This window comes from Gopherus evgoodei, chromosome 7 (genome assembly GCF_007399415.2).
Source record: "Gopherus evgoodei ecotype Sinaloan lineage chromosome 7, rGopEvg1_v1.p, whole genome shotgun sequence".
Taxonomy (NCBI): Eukaryota; Metazoa; Chordata; order Testudines; family Testudinidae; genus Gopherus; species Gopherus evgoodei.
Window position 1 is genome coordinate 129,528,075 of NC_044328.1, and position 16,214 is coordinate 129,544,288.

The 16,214-nt window shown below is 41.2% G+C and overlaps 1 protein-coding gene across 1 annotated transcript in view; it reads right to left on the minus strand.

Annotated features, from left to right (window-relative positions):
* Positions 1-1,944: 1,944 nt before the first annotated feature.
* The window catches only part of PRKAR2A (protein kinase cAMP-dependent type II regulatory subunit alpha), a 149,074-nt gene continuing 134,804 nt past the window's right edge, over positions 1,945-16,214 (minus strand). Inside the window, exons 7-11 of the mRNA XM_030571187.1 lie at positions 14,193-14,294; positions 10,781-10,855; positions 8,740-8,805; positions 7,119-7,257; positions 1,945-6,403 (exon numbers count right to left, since the gene is read on the minus strand). Coding sequence (XP_030427047.1) covers positions 6,270-6,403; positions 7,119-7,257; positions 8,740-8,805; positions 10,781-10,855; positions 14,193-14,294 — 516 coding nt within the window. The 3' untranslated portion in view covers positions 1,945-6,269. The remainder of the gene's footprint in view (positions 6,404-7,118; positions 7,258-8,739; positions 8,806-10,780; positions 10,856-14,192; positions 14,295-16,214) is intronic.

Here is a 16,214-nt window from a genome sequence, read left to right on the forward strand (position 1 = left end):
TATACTGGAAACTACTAACCGCTATACTTACCTACGTGCCTCCAGCTTTCATCCAGACCACGTCACACGATCCACTGTCTACAGCTAAGCTCTAAGATACAATCGCACCACTCTGAACACTGGGATAGTTAAAATGATATAGTTTGTGTGTAGACAAGGCCCGTATGCATTAAAGTTTCTTTGTGGACACTGTAGGAGCTGTGCTTGGAAGGATTGGTGCATGCTGAGGCCACTGCTGCTCCTCATGGCACGTGTCCATCTGTTTTGCTAGGGATAACAACCTGAGCACAAAACTTCTTCAATTGGTCTTATTTTTAAAATCTGCTTTTAAAAAACTCAATCCAACAATTCCCAAAGGATTCTCACTTTTTTAATCACAACCACCATCCCCTACCCCTTTCCTGACTGTTGGTTTGATGGCCTTAAGCAGAAAGTTTGACCAGTAAATAGGGGTTTTCATGGTTGTTTGCAGAGATCCACACTCTTGGGCTGCATGTTTCTTTGGCACACAAATTCAGCCTTCTGGATGGCTGTATCCATAGTGGCTGCACACGTATCTGTGTGGATCCAACTGCTTGGCCCAGATGTGACTTACTGTCCTGTAGTGCCTTTCCACATGACCTATGTGCCAGGATTCTGCTGTTGGGGAATTTCCTGCAAAACCTTTGCCTTGCTGTGGTCTCTCTACTTTCATTAAAGAACAGTTCTTTGTGTATTCCTTGAGTTTGCAGCCAGCCTGAAACAATGGCAGAGATCTGTCCCCATTCACAGTGGGGTAACAGCTCAAATCTATCATCGTGCTGATATGCTGATCCCAGATTCAGAGCCCAGATGACAAGTGTCTGTGCATGTGATGCTTAGACATCAGTAAACTCTGTTGCTCTGCTTGATGCCAAGGGAGACCCAGCTCCATGCCGCTCGTTTTCTTGGGCTGGGAGGCTTCTCTCCCCTCTCAGTCAATGGAGAGGGATTTGAGTGCCCAGAAGGTGTGTGGTTCTTCCAAATGCCTAGTGCTCTTGGCAAGCTTTGGATCCAATCTTCAGCTCATGCTTGATTGGGGAGACAGAGTCCCTAGTGGAGGCACTTCATACCTTTTAGTGACACGGATCTGAACAATTCCCAGCTTCCCAATGCTGACATGGGAAGCAAAGCCCAGACATGACACATTTATGTCATCCAAAGCCCCTAGCGAATTTACTAAGACACTTTCCATTTTGAAAGTTGATCAGTGTCCCATGGATACCCCCGAGTTCTTCTCCCAAATCTATACATTTAAAGCTGTATGTACATTTTAATAGGGGTAAAATAAAACCAGCTCAGCAAAAGCAAATATGCCGTCATGCTGGGTGTTCAGATAGTAAACTCTCCAGGTCACACAGCACGTCTCTTGTACTGGATGTTTATGTGTTTCCTTTACAGGTTTTGTGTTAGTTTTGTTAAAGAAATAGACAGGCACAGCCCAGCACACATTATGCATCAGCTACAGATGCAGGAAGCTTATCTCATCTTAAAACTACTTTTGTTCTCCTTCAGAATTTGTTTTAGGACAATCTATGTTTTGCACAGTGCTCAACACACCAACAGTGCTCAAATAATAAATCAGAATGCCAACTGCACCATTTTACCATGTTCTGTGGCAACAATACCAATAGGAACTGGTTTTATCCATAGCAATATCATCCACATACAGGTGGAATCTAAATGCATCAATAAGGTCCTCTCACCAAACAGAGAAATTCAGTGGTTGGGGAATTTTGTAACTGGTTTTGTTGCGTCAGGGAGAGAGTACCATTTTCAGCCGGCCACTGAGAGTACTAAGTAGTGCCTCCTGCAGTCCTCCAAGTAATTTAGCTTTCGCCTTTGTCACCAGACATACCTGGCCACTTCACTACATAACGCTGTGGGGGGCTGTGTCGGCTGGAATAAGTTAACACACACACAGGATTGTACCAGGAAGGCTGGACACGACATGTCAGCATTTTATTAACCAAAAGTGAAGCTGAATCCCAGAATGTTTTTAAAGTATAAGCTTATATGGCAGGAATTTTTTCCCCCCCACTGTCAACATGATAGTGCAAGAATCAATCTCTCTGCAGTCACTCATCCTTTGAGAATCAAATACTAGTAGTAAAATGACTTAATAAAATATGGGTCTCCCAATGAATCAATAAAAAACATTTAACTCAATGCAACAGACCAATTCGCAAAACTGACTTATGGAATTCTCCCAGGTGAAAGACCTTTAAAACACTTGGAGCCTTGAGGTAGCATCTTTATGCAGAATTCATTTTTTTTCTGAGTGGAGAAAAATATTGGTAGCACATCTTTAGCTCCAGCCAGGCTAAATGGATTTCAGTAATTCTCTTATGAGGCTAGTGCTTTCTTTTGCATCTTTAAATACTGATATAACACTACAGCCTGTAAAGAGAGAAATCACAAGGAAGGCCTCTTGAAATAAAGCATATGGTTGAAGTGACTGAAAACAGAATAACTAACAACAACAAAAGGTAGCTGGAGTGAAAAAACCCAACACATTTGTATTTTGGCAAGACTGGTTTACAAATACATGTCAAGAACCAGAGTCCCAACATCAGCTAACTGAAAAGGAAAGAGAATGGAAAGTGACATTCAAAGGGGTTTCTTTTTTTTCCTCTGTGCAAAACTGCACTTTGTTTTTGTTTTTTTAAAAAGAGACAGCTTGTTTTTGTACACTGTGAAACCTGTGCTGTGACGTTAACCAGAAATACCATATGCCAGGGCACTCGACCACTGAAAGCTCCTCTCACTGACTTCACAACAAATCACAAGCAGAGAATCAGAAATAAGACAGATATTTCTCCAAATCTCAAGATCACCATTCTCTTACCCACTTTGCTGCTGAGTTCTCTTATTAAACTAGAGCTCTCTCCACTACCAGTTGCTGAGAATCCATGGCAGATTTACTGGCCACAGAGCCATACCACCTGAGAAACTCTCACATCCATTAGAGACATTAAAACAAAAGTGGCTGGAGTAAGACAGGGATGGGGTGATGCAGCTGAATAACTATTGGCCAATGTCTCTCAGTCAGTTTTTTCTCTCTACTTTCAAGCACTCTGACTTTGGCTACCCAGAGTATGAATAAAGGACAAAGGTGCTACTGAGTAACATTCTATAGGTCACCTCTCCCTATCTGCCTGTCCCCACTCCAAAAGACTACAAAGCAAATTGGTTAAAACAAACCAGACCAGCCAGGCAAATCCCAAATGATGGACTTTAAACTGATAACCCCGCAGCCCGTTCATTCTCTCTGCTCAAAGTTAAATTGCTCACTTGCATCATACCAGTGTCCCATCTGACACTGGGTCTCACACGGCTCTGTGTGATAATGCCACTCTACTGTGTTCAAGGAGCATAGAGATGGGTAGAGGTTTGTAAATCTGTTCTCCCTCATCTGGGACCTCTAGCTTTCTGAGTCCATGGCCTCATGTTCCCTCCCTCTGCAGAAGTTCCTTAAGGCCCTAACAAGGGTACCCAGTAGACTTTTTGCTTCCTTTTGGCCAGGCTTCGTACCGTTTACAAGGCTTGCATATTCTGAGGCACCGAGACCTGTAATGCAGAGAACTGAAAGCTGTAATGTAGCCAAACTTGTTCCACTCCAGTGGATACAAGGGAGGGGCATCCGAGGAAGTGTTCGTATGGGAAGGACCAAAGCTGATTGAGGATATTTATTCAGAGAGATCCTCTTTGGTTCATGTGACAGTTTAAGCTGTACAGAAACTCAGATGGGTTTGGAGACCAGCCTGTGTCTGGATTGCCTGGACAATCCACAGCTGGCCTGGCTTGGGAGCCCACGTCTACTTTTGAATCCTAATCTCTCAGTTATCAGCGTGAGGACCTGCCAACTGTTCTTTTTTTTTTTAATTCTATAATTTACAAAGAAAGACTATGAGTGTTTTTAGTGTTAAACCTCAGAAGCATGAATGACATTCCAGTTCCTGCTGCTTTTTTAGCTTTGCAGAACTGAAGAACCTGTACAGTAAAGCAGGGAAAAACACACTGTGCTAAGAATGGAGGCAACTAGGTACCACTGTGGCACACCTTGTTCAGTGGTATTCATTACAAACCAGTCCATCATCTGAAAGCGTAATGCAATCTACTGTAACTAGACAACATCAGTACAGCCTCAACCTGATTATGGATCCAACTTTACAGAACAAGTGCAGGAGCTGGGAGGAGTGAGGAAAATATTACAGGCTAGCAGCCAACTCCGTGTTGTAGCTCTTCACCTTCCACTTGTTAAAAAGAGCAGATTTCTAGTGCGCTAACAAGCAGGAAATGGTCTCGGACACTATTCGATGGCCTAGAGACATTTACACAGAGCACATCGCTGGCCACTGCCAATACCAAGAGTGAGCCGGCGTGACTTCATGCACCCACAAGGGAGAAGAGACCTGTAAACTTCCCCTGCTGGACTTTATCCCCAAGCCCTGAACCAACCGAACTGAACTCCACCATGTGAGGGTCATCCTATCCGCATTACCCAGCCCACTTATTTATACCCATGACTGTCTGTAACTCTTTGTATGAGTGATGTACCTTCACTGCTTCTTGACTGTATCTTGATCTCACCCACCGTATGCCCCCCCATTGGGGACATTGCAGACTGTCTATGTTATGTGCTGTCCAATACCAAAATACTAGCATCCCCCTATACTCTGTACGTTACCCCCAATGACCAATAACTGACGTTTCAAACTCTCTGTATCATCTATTTATAAACATTCTCTAATAAACTTTTAATTCTCTCCCCTTGCTCAGGTGATCATAAAAACTAGACAGTGTGTTCAGTTCTACCCATCCGAGTCTGCAATTAAAATTTCACCATCCCAGAAACGTGGGTAAGTTTCACATAAATTTAGAAGACTGAAAATGGAAAGGGGACCACTAGACTTATTACCTACAAATTCAATGCTTTTTCTTTATATAAATATTTTATTTTATACCATAATACTCTGATAAAATCTCATCAGGATGTGCCTTAAGGTCAATGATCTATAGAAATAGAAGTCTCCCTAATAAGTGCTGCAGATTTGACAGATAAATATCTTTAACTGAACTGTTACCTAAATCAAAAGACCACTCCAAATATACCAACTGCCTAGTTAGCAAAGTCATTTGCTTCATGAAGTCAAATGTTGCTAATTTCTGAAAGGTTTAACAAACAGACTTGGCATCTGAAAGTATCTAAGTGTCCAATCAAGTTAAAGAATATTACAAAATATTAGAATTAGGGGGAGCTGCTTAAGTACATAAATATTGTTCCTTTAAATTACACAAAATTAACCTCCTTAAAAAGAGAGTTTTAAAACTGATCCAGACAACAGCAACGCCCTGTGAAATCTAGCAGTACAAAGGATATCTCTAAAAGCAGGAGAGGGTCATGTGCTGCAACATCTCAGCAGTAAAATCTGCCCACTTTAAGAAATGGAGATGGGGATGATACAGCTATGGCACCTTCAGGCCACTGGAGCTGCTGGACCACTATCAAACTCTCTGCATATGTTTGGTAGCATGAAGAACTAAACCAATTCTCTTTACTGCTCAGAAAATGTTCAGAAGTCAATCATTCTTCATTTTCTGCATTTCAGTATCGAGCAGTTATTTCTTGTGCCCCCAGGTGTGTTTATCGTTTTATTACAGAACTGCAGTACCTAAAGCTTTCAGCAGATGGCAGGAACACCTCAATGCCAACTTATTCAATGGCTCTGATAATTTCAAGTCCCCTTGATATATTCGATGTCAAACCCAAATGCTACAATTAAATTTTTGACATTATGTAAAGGAAGCGTCAAAGGAAGATATTAACAGACTGTAAAGAGAAGGCTGCTCCCTGGGGGACAATAAGCAGCCTGTCATTACAGATCTGCTCTGAAGATTTACCACAACAATAAAATGAGAAAGAAAAAGAAGGTTCTGTATCTTTTACACTTTGGGTTTTGCATCAGGCACTTAAATGGTTGGAGAGACATGCCATTCTGAGCCAAACAAGTGAGAGAAGGGTTAGAATCATCTTTAAACTAAGCCTAATAATGAAATTTCAGCAGCAAAGTGGAGGCATGGAGTGAGCCTCTCCCCATCCATCTGTGCTGAGACTTATTTATTTCTAAAATGCCCAAGAAGACAGCAGCAGTAACTGTTCTGTAGTGTCCATTTTTCCTTATGTGTTGTGTTGCTGATAGGAGACTTTTCTGTGTCTTGAACTGAGAAGGCACTAAAGTACCCTGTGCCTAATTCCCCGGATCCAACAGGTCCATGCTCGAACCAAACATTGCCACCAGCTGTTCCTCATAATGTGTTATATTCCTCTTCATAATGTCCATGCAGGGGCCAAGCAGCCTCTCGAATGCTTGCACATCCATGACTACACAGAAACAAATAGAAGAGTGAAAACAAATAAAGAGCCGTCCTCCAAAATAAAGCAATAACCTAATTGCAATTACTTTCTAAAACTCATGCAACTTGAATCCAGTCAATATGGTTCTAATGTTTCAGTTGAAGCCACTCCCACTGAAGTCAAACTTCTAGTTTCACAAAGCTGTCATGCTGATCCAGGAGACTAAAAAATAAATGTCTGATCCTGGGATAAATCTGGAGGCCAAATGCAAAAATACACAGCTGCAATAAAAGCAATACTGAAAAATCTCAAAGTCATGTGTAACAAACATCTTTTAAGGGAAGGAAATCAAGCTGAATGGAGGTTGTGCTTTTATGCTACTATGCTGCAGATACACACTCGACTCTATTTATGAGTTCTCTTTTCTGGAATGGTGGAGGCCAGGCACATAAAGGAAGTAACATACTTAATCTCCACTGGGCACTTCTGCCATCCCCAGTCAAAACAGAGATGGTACAAAGAAAGACAAGATGAAGGAAACAAGGGTTCCCAGACTGAAGTGCTGAAGGTCCCTTGCAGGCCAAAACTCCTGGCCTTGACTGAAGAACAAGCAATCCAGATTGGATACCAGTTAGGAGCTACATGGCTGTACAACTTAATGGAATAGCATAGACAACATGAAGCGACATTGCTTGAAGGCACCTACTGCAGAGAGACACCTGGCAGCACAAAGTACCCTTACCTAAACACTTGACATCCCCAACAGCATAGGCAGAGGCTGCTCTGGGTTTGTTGGTAACAAGTGCAAGCTCTCCAAAATACTGTCCTTTGTGACACCGGGCAATCTCCACTTCCTGGTTAGCATCCTTACTTGTCATAGTCTGTGCCAGAAACAGAACAATATGTGAAGTGAATATATTAGTTACTACACAGTGCTATGCATACAGCTCTCCCTGAACAGAAGGTCACAGCTGGCAGAGAAATGCTTCAGTAGTGGCTCAGCATCCTGTGCACAGGGTCTCCAGAATATTCCCTAACAAAGATTTTAAGTATAACATACACAAGGCTCTGCCTTGTAAAGATTGCCTCAAACTGGGAGAAGTATTCGTTTGAAAGCAAGTCTTCAGTTAAAAGAAGTCACAGGAAGGGCAAAGGGTTAAAAGACGCTGTACTTTGAGTATCTGTTGACTGTAGCCTACTACAATCCCCCCTAGGGAAGACTCTATCCATGTTTGAAGTTTGAAAGGGAACATCACGGCAATTTGCACATGTGCGGATGGAAGCAAAGCATGTTTCTCAAACAGACATGAGTAATCTTCAGAATCGTTTTTTGAAATAGCTTGAAGCCACTTTAGGGAGATGTACAGCTTGCCTTGCCTGACCAGAAATAATAACTATCAGATCTTAAAAGAATCTGAGAGTTAGTCTGTTGTACAGTACAGCACTTTTATTAAGAACATAGATCAGGCTGAGAATCCATGTAGCCCACTGTCCTGTCTAACCCTATCCAGTACCACATGCTTCAGAGAAAGGTGTAAGAAACCTGCATGAACCAGTTTTAAACTAATGTGTCTTCAGTTTCAGTCAATGTCCCCTTGATCTCCTATTATGAGAGGGTATTTTTCTTTTTAGCCTCCCCTGCCCCCCCCAGATGTATATTGAGCAGGGCTGTCTACAATGATGCCCAGGACTTTTTTTTAAAATGTAGAACATAGCAATAGCATGAAATGGTTCAATTTTTTTCCTTTAAGTGTTAACTTGCATGTGTCAAACACTAAATGTAACCTGCCATCGTGCTGCCCATTCACTTTGTTAGGTCCCTCTGCAACTTTTCACTCTTCTGTAGTCTTTATTCACCTACATTAATGTGTCATCTGCTAGTTTTGCCAACTCACTGTTCACTCATTTTCCCAGCTCATTGATAAATATATTAAACCACCACTGATCAGGGGCAGCTCTAGGTATTTTGCCGCCCCATGCACGGCAGGCAGGCTGCCTTCGGGGGCATGCCTGCAGGAGGTCCTCTGGTTCCACGGCTTCGGCATACTCGCCACTGAACTGCTGCCGAAACCGCAGAACCGGTAGACCTCCTGTAGGGAAGCCACCGAAGGCAGCCTGCCTGCCCCCCTCACGGCGACCAGCAGGGTGCCCCCCACAGCTTGCTGCCCCCAGGCACATGCTTGGCGTGTTGGTGCCTGGAGCCGCCCCTGCCACTGACTATTATGGAACCATGCTACACCTCCTCTCTATTATCTGTTGGCTATAGCGAAAATTGACCATTTATCTCTTTTTGTTTCCTGTCACTTAATTTCTAAGCCACAATAGCTCTTGACTTCTCACCCCATAACCGTATTTGAACTCACCTTGCTTTTAATCAAGATTTTTACTTCACCAGACTCTACAATGTAAAAGCTGTCTGCTTTATCACCCTATAAAGAGAAAAGGTAAGAATAAATTAGCCATCCTATTTTAAGATGCAGAAATTATATTCCAATTTTCACAGAATACAGGGCTAAGTGTTAAATTGTGCACAAGTTGAAAATTGGCTGCAGTAAGTAATACAGAAAGTGGCCTAAATTGGGCTAACGCTGTAGCTGAAAATGGGGACAAGGAATCTGAGGAGAGTTTACCTGCTGACATCCAAAAGGCTAACAATGCCAATATCAACAAGGAAGGTCTTAAAAATGCTGGTGAAATACAAGGGAAAAAATTGACAGGAAGTTGACGAGTAAACAGTCCTCAAGGAATGCACATGTAATATTAAGAAAACAAAAACAAAGCAATAACTAGAGGAGTCAAAAGAAATAAGAAAGGGCTCTAGAAGTGCGTTCAGTAAAAGAAAGGAAAGGAATATACAGAATCTCTGTAACATCAGAAAGGAGAGCAAGTATGAGAGAATCTCAAAAGAGCCAACACTGCAATGAGCTGCTTCTGCTCAACTTGTAGTAAAAACCTTGTGCAGGAAGCAGACCAGCTGTTATTTGAGACAGCAAATGGAGAGGTCAACAGCAAAAGGGCAAACAAAGACAGGGAAAAAAACTGGCAAAACTATTGCAGATCCTGATGAAACGCATCATACAGTTTTTAACAAAACTAACCAAGAAAGCCTGGAACCTCTGAAAACAAGTTTCAGTGAATCACTGGAGAGACACTAGCTGTCTGGAAAATACCAAACATGGTAGCAACTATTCCTTTAAGGCCAATAGGAGGAAAGAACCAGAAAATTACCAGCTAATTAACCCAACACATTCTGGGCAAAACAGCTGAGACTAATAGGAGTCTAATACATCAACTTCTGTGGGAAAGGTGTCTAAAAACTAATAAAAGATATTGTATTGCTAAAACTAAGCTATGCCAACAAATCAAATGGCCTTCTATAGGATTAATGGTATATCTGACAATGAGGGGATGGAGTATATTGCAATGTCAATAAGGCATTCAATATAGAGCCAAAAATATAATATTAAAGAAACAAAGTTACTCATTCAAGGTAAAAAAAAGATACAAATTGGTGTACAGCTACCTGAAGAGCAAACAAGTCCAAGAAAGATATTATAGGGTGGCTTCAGGTAAATCAACTAAATATGACCTTAAAGTGCAAAATGGCTGGGGAAAATGGGAGTGTAGCGCCACAGATGCACCAGAACAACCACCCTTGGAAACACTGTGTGTTCCCCTTAGGACTAACAGGGTGACTTCCATTACCTGTCTAGCTTTACTGTGATCCCATATCTATGCAAGTACAGAGACAAGTGTTTTGTAGAAAGGGCAGAAGCTTCGCCTAACAAGAACAGTGACCAGCACTTCCCATTATAAGACTGAATTTTCAGTTGCTTATAATTTTGCAAAAGTAATCATTTGGGCTGAAATTTTCCATGCCAGGCCTCTGCTGGAGGAGGGTTTTTTGGGAAAATTCCAGCCAAAATGGTTCAGCTGTATCCAAGAATTAGCCTAGGGAAAAATAATGTTTTGCCCATGTTAAAAAATTCAGGCAATCTTTTCTTTGAGAAGCTCTAGCACTTCAGTGCTTTGGAGCAGGAAGTTGAAATTTGTTAGGGGACTGCCCTTTGTGTCAGGGATGTGCTTTTTGTCTTCCCCATGAAAATCCACACATTTTTCTTAATGACCCAAACAAGAGTAATTTTATTGTACTTCCTGTATAACTTTTGAAAAAAGGCTTTTTAAAAAATATTCACAAGCAAGTAGTAAATAAGAGTAAGAAAAATGGATAATGGAACAAAAACCTAGGGAAACTAGGTACCAACCCATCCCTGAAAATAATAAAACCTTTAAATAAGATGTCAGTAGGAATAATGGCGTTAATGAGGTCAAATTGGACAACCAAACTGATATCTATGATTCTACGTAATATAAAAAAGAGGGAAGAATTCAAAGTCCAAATACCTGAGAAATGATGCGCTCCCCATCTCGATACACCTTCTCCCCGATTACATCAACTATCTTCATTCGCTCTGAAACCTGGAACAGAGAGAAAATTTCCATTCAGCCTACTACTGCCCCTGAGGTTCATAACTCTCTCAGTTTGCTATGAAGAAACAGGCATGTATAGTTAAATACATTTAAGATGTGCCTTTGGGTACTGAAAAACATGCATGCCACAGTGAAAGTTTTTGCTACATTCCATCACAGCTTTCAAGAACAGAATACAATATACGTACAGTAAATTCCAATATCCACTCTGAGCTTCTTTCAGTCCCTGTTTTAATTTCCTATTCTTCAGTTTGCATAGAATTGGTTCAGATGTCTGAGTATTGAAAAAAATTAACTAATTTCCCTATGTTTCCATTGAGATGAGTTCACTCTCTCTCTCACACACACACACACAAGTTACAAACTTCCAGCCTGGTTTGTTTCATAATCTTCGCTGAGGAAAGGTGGAAAAATAACTGAGAAGAACACAGATACAGTATCTTTTGGAATTATTACATTTATTGTCAGCACGTTCTTGCCAACACACTATTTTTTTTCTGGAACCTATTTCCTACAGTGGCTTTGAGCACTAGACATGCTCAATTTAGTGCCTCAGTTTCTTTCTTTTTCTAAAACCACATGGCAATCAGACTGAAAAATTAACAATGAAAGTTTAGAGAAGAGTAGATAAGCGCACACACAAAAAGAAAAATATTTTGAAAGTGAAATGTTTCCAGTGAAACATCTTTGCCACATTATACATACGTGCAATGGTATTTCCTATTTCTGTTTTCCTTATTAAGGAATGATACACTAAATTCCACTTGTCTGTTACACATATATTATAATATACAACAGGCATCTGTTATTGTTATTTTTAAGGGCCCACAAACATGCTCATCTCCCTGCCCAGAAGAGCATAAAGTCTAAATGCAAACATGGCAGACAAGCTAGAGTTAAAAAACAAAACTAAACTAAAAACAGCTGAGAGGCACAAGAGGAAAGACAATAATCCACATAGTTAGTCAGGCATATACACATCATGAAGGTTTGGGGCAAAATGGCAGAAGTGAATCTTTAGGTCCCCCTGCCCCATCTCTCCTTTCCATTCTCTCCATATATCAACTACTGACGTTCTTTTATATGCTATTTATCCAGGAACCTTCTCTGTAACCTTCTTGTACATGGTCACTTCAAATCCCATAGGGCAGCATTTCCCCAACTTGGGATGCTGCTTGTGTAGGGAAAGCCCCTGGCGGGCTGGTCTATTTACCTGCCGTGTCGGCAGGTCTGGCCGATCACAGCTCCCACTGGCCGTGGTTCACTGCTCCAGGCCAATGGGAGCTGCTGGAAGCAGCATGGGCTGAGGGACATACTGGCCGCCGCTTCCAGCGGCTCCCATTGGCCTGGAGCAGTGAACCGCAGCCAGCGGGAGCCGCAATCAGCCGAACCTGTGGACGTGGCAGGTAAACAAAACAGCCCGGCCCATCTGGGGCTTTCCCTACACAGGCAGTGTCCCAAGTTTGGGAAACACTGCCATAGGTAAATCTCTCCTCTGGTTAATATCTAGCCAACACATCTAGTTGCAGTTCAAAGTGTTGCCACATAATGGATTTGAGTTTGTAACTAACTCCCAGGACATCAGCTATGTCATCTTCCAGCTAAGTGATCAGAAGAAATCCCATGGTTCTAGATTCTCTTTGACAGCTCTGTCTCTGAACCTTGAAATGTCTTCATGATGGTGCAAGTCTTGTCATTTGGGATGAAAATCTAAGCTATATGTAATTTTAATTCCTGTAAGGATGCCCAGAAACTAGGTGATGGCCCTTTTTTACAAATGTAAATACTACATCACAGACAACCCTCACATTTAGGATAGATCAACTTGACATTGGATATTTTCTAGGGGAAAGCCTTGGGAGGGTTAACCGGTGCAGAAAGAAGTTTATGACCTGTGAAGATACAATCTGCAGAAACTGGATCCGATCATTCTGGTGGGGTAGAAGTAGATGGCATGGGAAGGATGAGAGAGAACTGATGGCACTCCTGAGCAATTAGGACCTGAAGCCATGTGAAGCTTTTCCTATTCTTATGTACTACACCAAAAAGAATGCTTGCTATGCCCTTTGAGATCAGCATGCCATACAGCTGACAGTGAGCACCTGGGAGTTACTGCTTTTTCTAGTGTCATAGACAGAGAACCAAATTCAACAATGGAGTAAATGGAGATTGACTCTATTGACTTTAGTGGCGTTTACTCATTTATTCCAGAGCTGAATTTAACCCTATGTACATATGACTAATTTGCAAGGGGAAAGTCAAATGTGTTAACTTGGCTGCAGTTTAAAGGCTTGTTGTTTTAATGATGATAAAGTAGAAATTAAAAATTAGAAAGCAGTTGTATGAAATACATATGCCTGAGTCTTCACGTACAGGCAACAGACAATAGTTTAAAAGAGATTAATCTTACACTAAAGCTCACACTTCTTCTTGTCCACTTAGCCTCTCAAGAGAGAATTGATGGGTCAAGCGTGGCGGCAAAAACAATTCAGAAAGTTCTAATTCTACACCAAGGATGATACATCAGTAATGGATTTAAATCTTACTCAACTAATCTTGTGCATGCATATCTCAAAGGTACTGAAATGAGTTATTCTACATACAATATAAACAAAGTTCGCCATGTAATAAGCCACCAAAAATGCTAATGAGATTTTTTCTATTTTCCTAAATATTTATGAGACATTTTAGTGCTCAGGAAGGTCCCAGTGATGGAGCTGGTTTAACCCAGGTACAGAGAGCAGAGGCTTTGGACATTTCCTCCCATAGATTTGCCAATACACCTCTGTCCTGACCTGTATCACCATGTTTTTTCCACCCCTTGAGCAAAGACTGCCAGTCACAGCTAACCATAATACTTTGCTTTTCTCTAGCACCTTCCATCTAAGGATCTGAAAGTGCTTTACAAACATAATTAAGCCTTAGAGAGCACCCCGATGAGGAAACTGAGGCAAAGAGACGTTAAGTCATTGTGTAAATTAACAACACATCAGTACCATAATCTAGAAGAGAACCCTGACCCCTTAACTCCATTCCTTGCTTTAAACAATGTTGTTTTCCGAATGCATGGTGATTTTGAAGAAGGTACATATGGTATTTAAGATTAAATCAGCAAACTTTCATTCCACTTGCGACTGAAGGAAGGATTTGAACAAAATTTTTGCATAACTGCTGTAAAAGACATTAAGTTGTTCTACTAAGGTAGTGTTACTGTAACTTCTATTTCAAACTGTGCTCTAGTAAAGATCCAACAAGAATCCCATCTACTTGAAAAGCATCAATAACAGCAGACTCTCGAAAGCGAATGCTAATAAAACAGCTTTACCTCTAGCGATTTAAGAAGGGGCACAGACTCAATAAATAATTCAAAAGTCTTCCTCTTCTTCGCATTGTTTTTCAATATAATTCTTCTGAATGTCACTCGATCCTGTAAGAGAAAGGATAGAAAAGTAGATTCTCTCTTTTGGACAAAATGGCAAGTGCTTTAAGAGATATGCAGACTGATGCTCTCTCTCCACAAAGCAGGACTGTTGCTGTGATGGTACCTCCCATTAAGGCTCTATGGAAATATGCTTAGAATGTGCTTTATGCTACATATGCCATGTAACATATCTCCGTAAAGGTTATGATCTATTGAATGTATTAATTCTATTTGCATGCATGTATCATTTTTGTATTTGATGTTATGAATGTTGGCTGTGTACTGGCTTGATTTCTAAATAACCTTAGTAGGAGCATTTGGTCAGTTACTGGAGAAAGGAATGTTGAAATTAAGTACCTAATCAAGAAACACTTAAAGGACAATGGATTTTGGAATTCTCCAATCCACGTAAGAAATCTACTTCAGGACATTCAAGGTAGCATGTAAACAATGGATGCTACCTGTAAAAACTGAGTCACGCATGGACATGTGACTTGCCCAGGTGACTCCTAAACTCCATCTTGGAGCTGGACTTCGCATAGGAGTGAGGAGGGGGTCTCCACCCATAAGAGAAAGTCTATTTAAACCCCTGGGAGACCCCTCCATTTTGTCTTCAGCTGGCTAAAGAGAGAGCCTTTCCACCTCCCAGGATACTTGGAAGAAACTGGAACAAAGGGCAGTGACTGCAAGGGGTGTGAGTGATTGCTGGACCCAGCCTAAAAGGAGATTAGTCTGTAAAAGGGAGCATTCTGGAACTGGTGAGGATTTTATCTGTATTCCGTTTGATTAGACATAGATTTGCGCATTTTATTTTATTTTGCTTGGTGACTTACTTTGTTCTGTCTGCTACTACTTGGAACCACTTAACTCCTACTTTCTGTATTTAATAAAATCACTTTTTACTTATTAACTAACTCAGAGTATGTATTAATACCTGGGGGAGCAAACCACCATGCAGCTCTCTCTATCAGTGTTATAGAGGGTGAGCAATTTATGAGTTTACCCTGTATTAGCTTTATACAGGGTAAAATGGATTTATTTGGGTTTAGACCCCATTGGGAGTTTCGCATCTGAGTGTTAAAGACAGGAACACTTCTATGAGCTGCTTTCAGGTAAACCTGCAGCTTTGGGGCAAGTAATTTGTTGGAGCAGATGGGTGTGTCTGGCTCAGCAAGACAGGGCACTGGAATCCTGAGCTGGCAGGGAAAACAGGGGCAGAAGCAGTCTGGGCACATCAGGTGGCAGCTCCCAGGAGTTTCTGTGATCCAACCCGTCACAGCTACAAATGCTAGTTTATAAACAGGGCGTTTAAAAAGTCTATTAAAACTGTGCTATATTAATCAAATAATTGGCACTGCTGATGGCTGCTGTAAAAAGGACCTACTGTAATAGAAATCAGAAGTTAGGAGTTGTTGAAAACTGATAAGGGAAGCAAAGGGACACAAGGAGAAATCTATAGCCAACAGAGTTAAGGACAAGAAGGAGACTTTTTAAAATATATTAGGAACAAAAAGAATCCTGACTCTGATATTGGTCCACTGCTAGATGGAAATGTTAGAATTGTCAATAATGCATAAAAGCATAAGTGTTCAGTAAATATTTCTGTTCTGTATTTGGGGGGAAAACACAGAGGATATAGTCTCATATGGTGACAGCACTCTCCCCTCCACTAGTATCTCTGGAGGATGTTAAACAGAAGCTGCTAAAATTAGACTTTTTAAATCAGCAGGTCCAGATAACTTGCATCCAAGTGTTTTAAAAGAGCTGGCTGACAAGCTTGCTGGACAGTTAATGCTGATTTTCTCTCAGTCCTGGAGCACTGGGGAAGTTCCAGATCACTGGAAGAAAGCTAATGGTGTAACAATTTTTAAAAAGAGTAAATGGGATGACTTGGGTAATTACAGGTCTGTCAGCCTGACATCAATC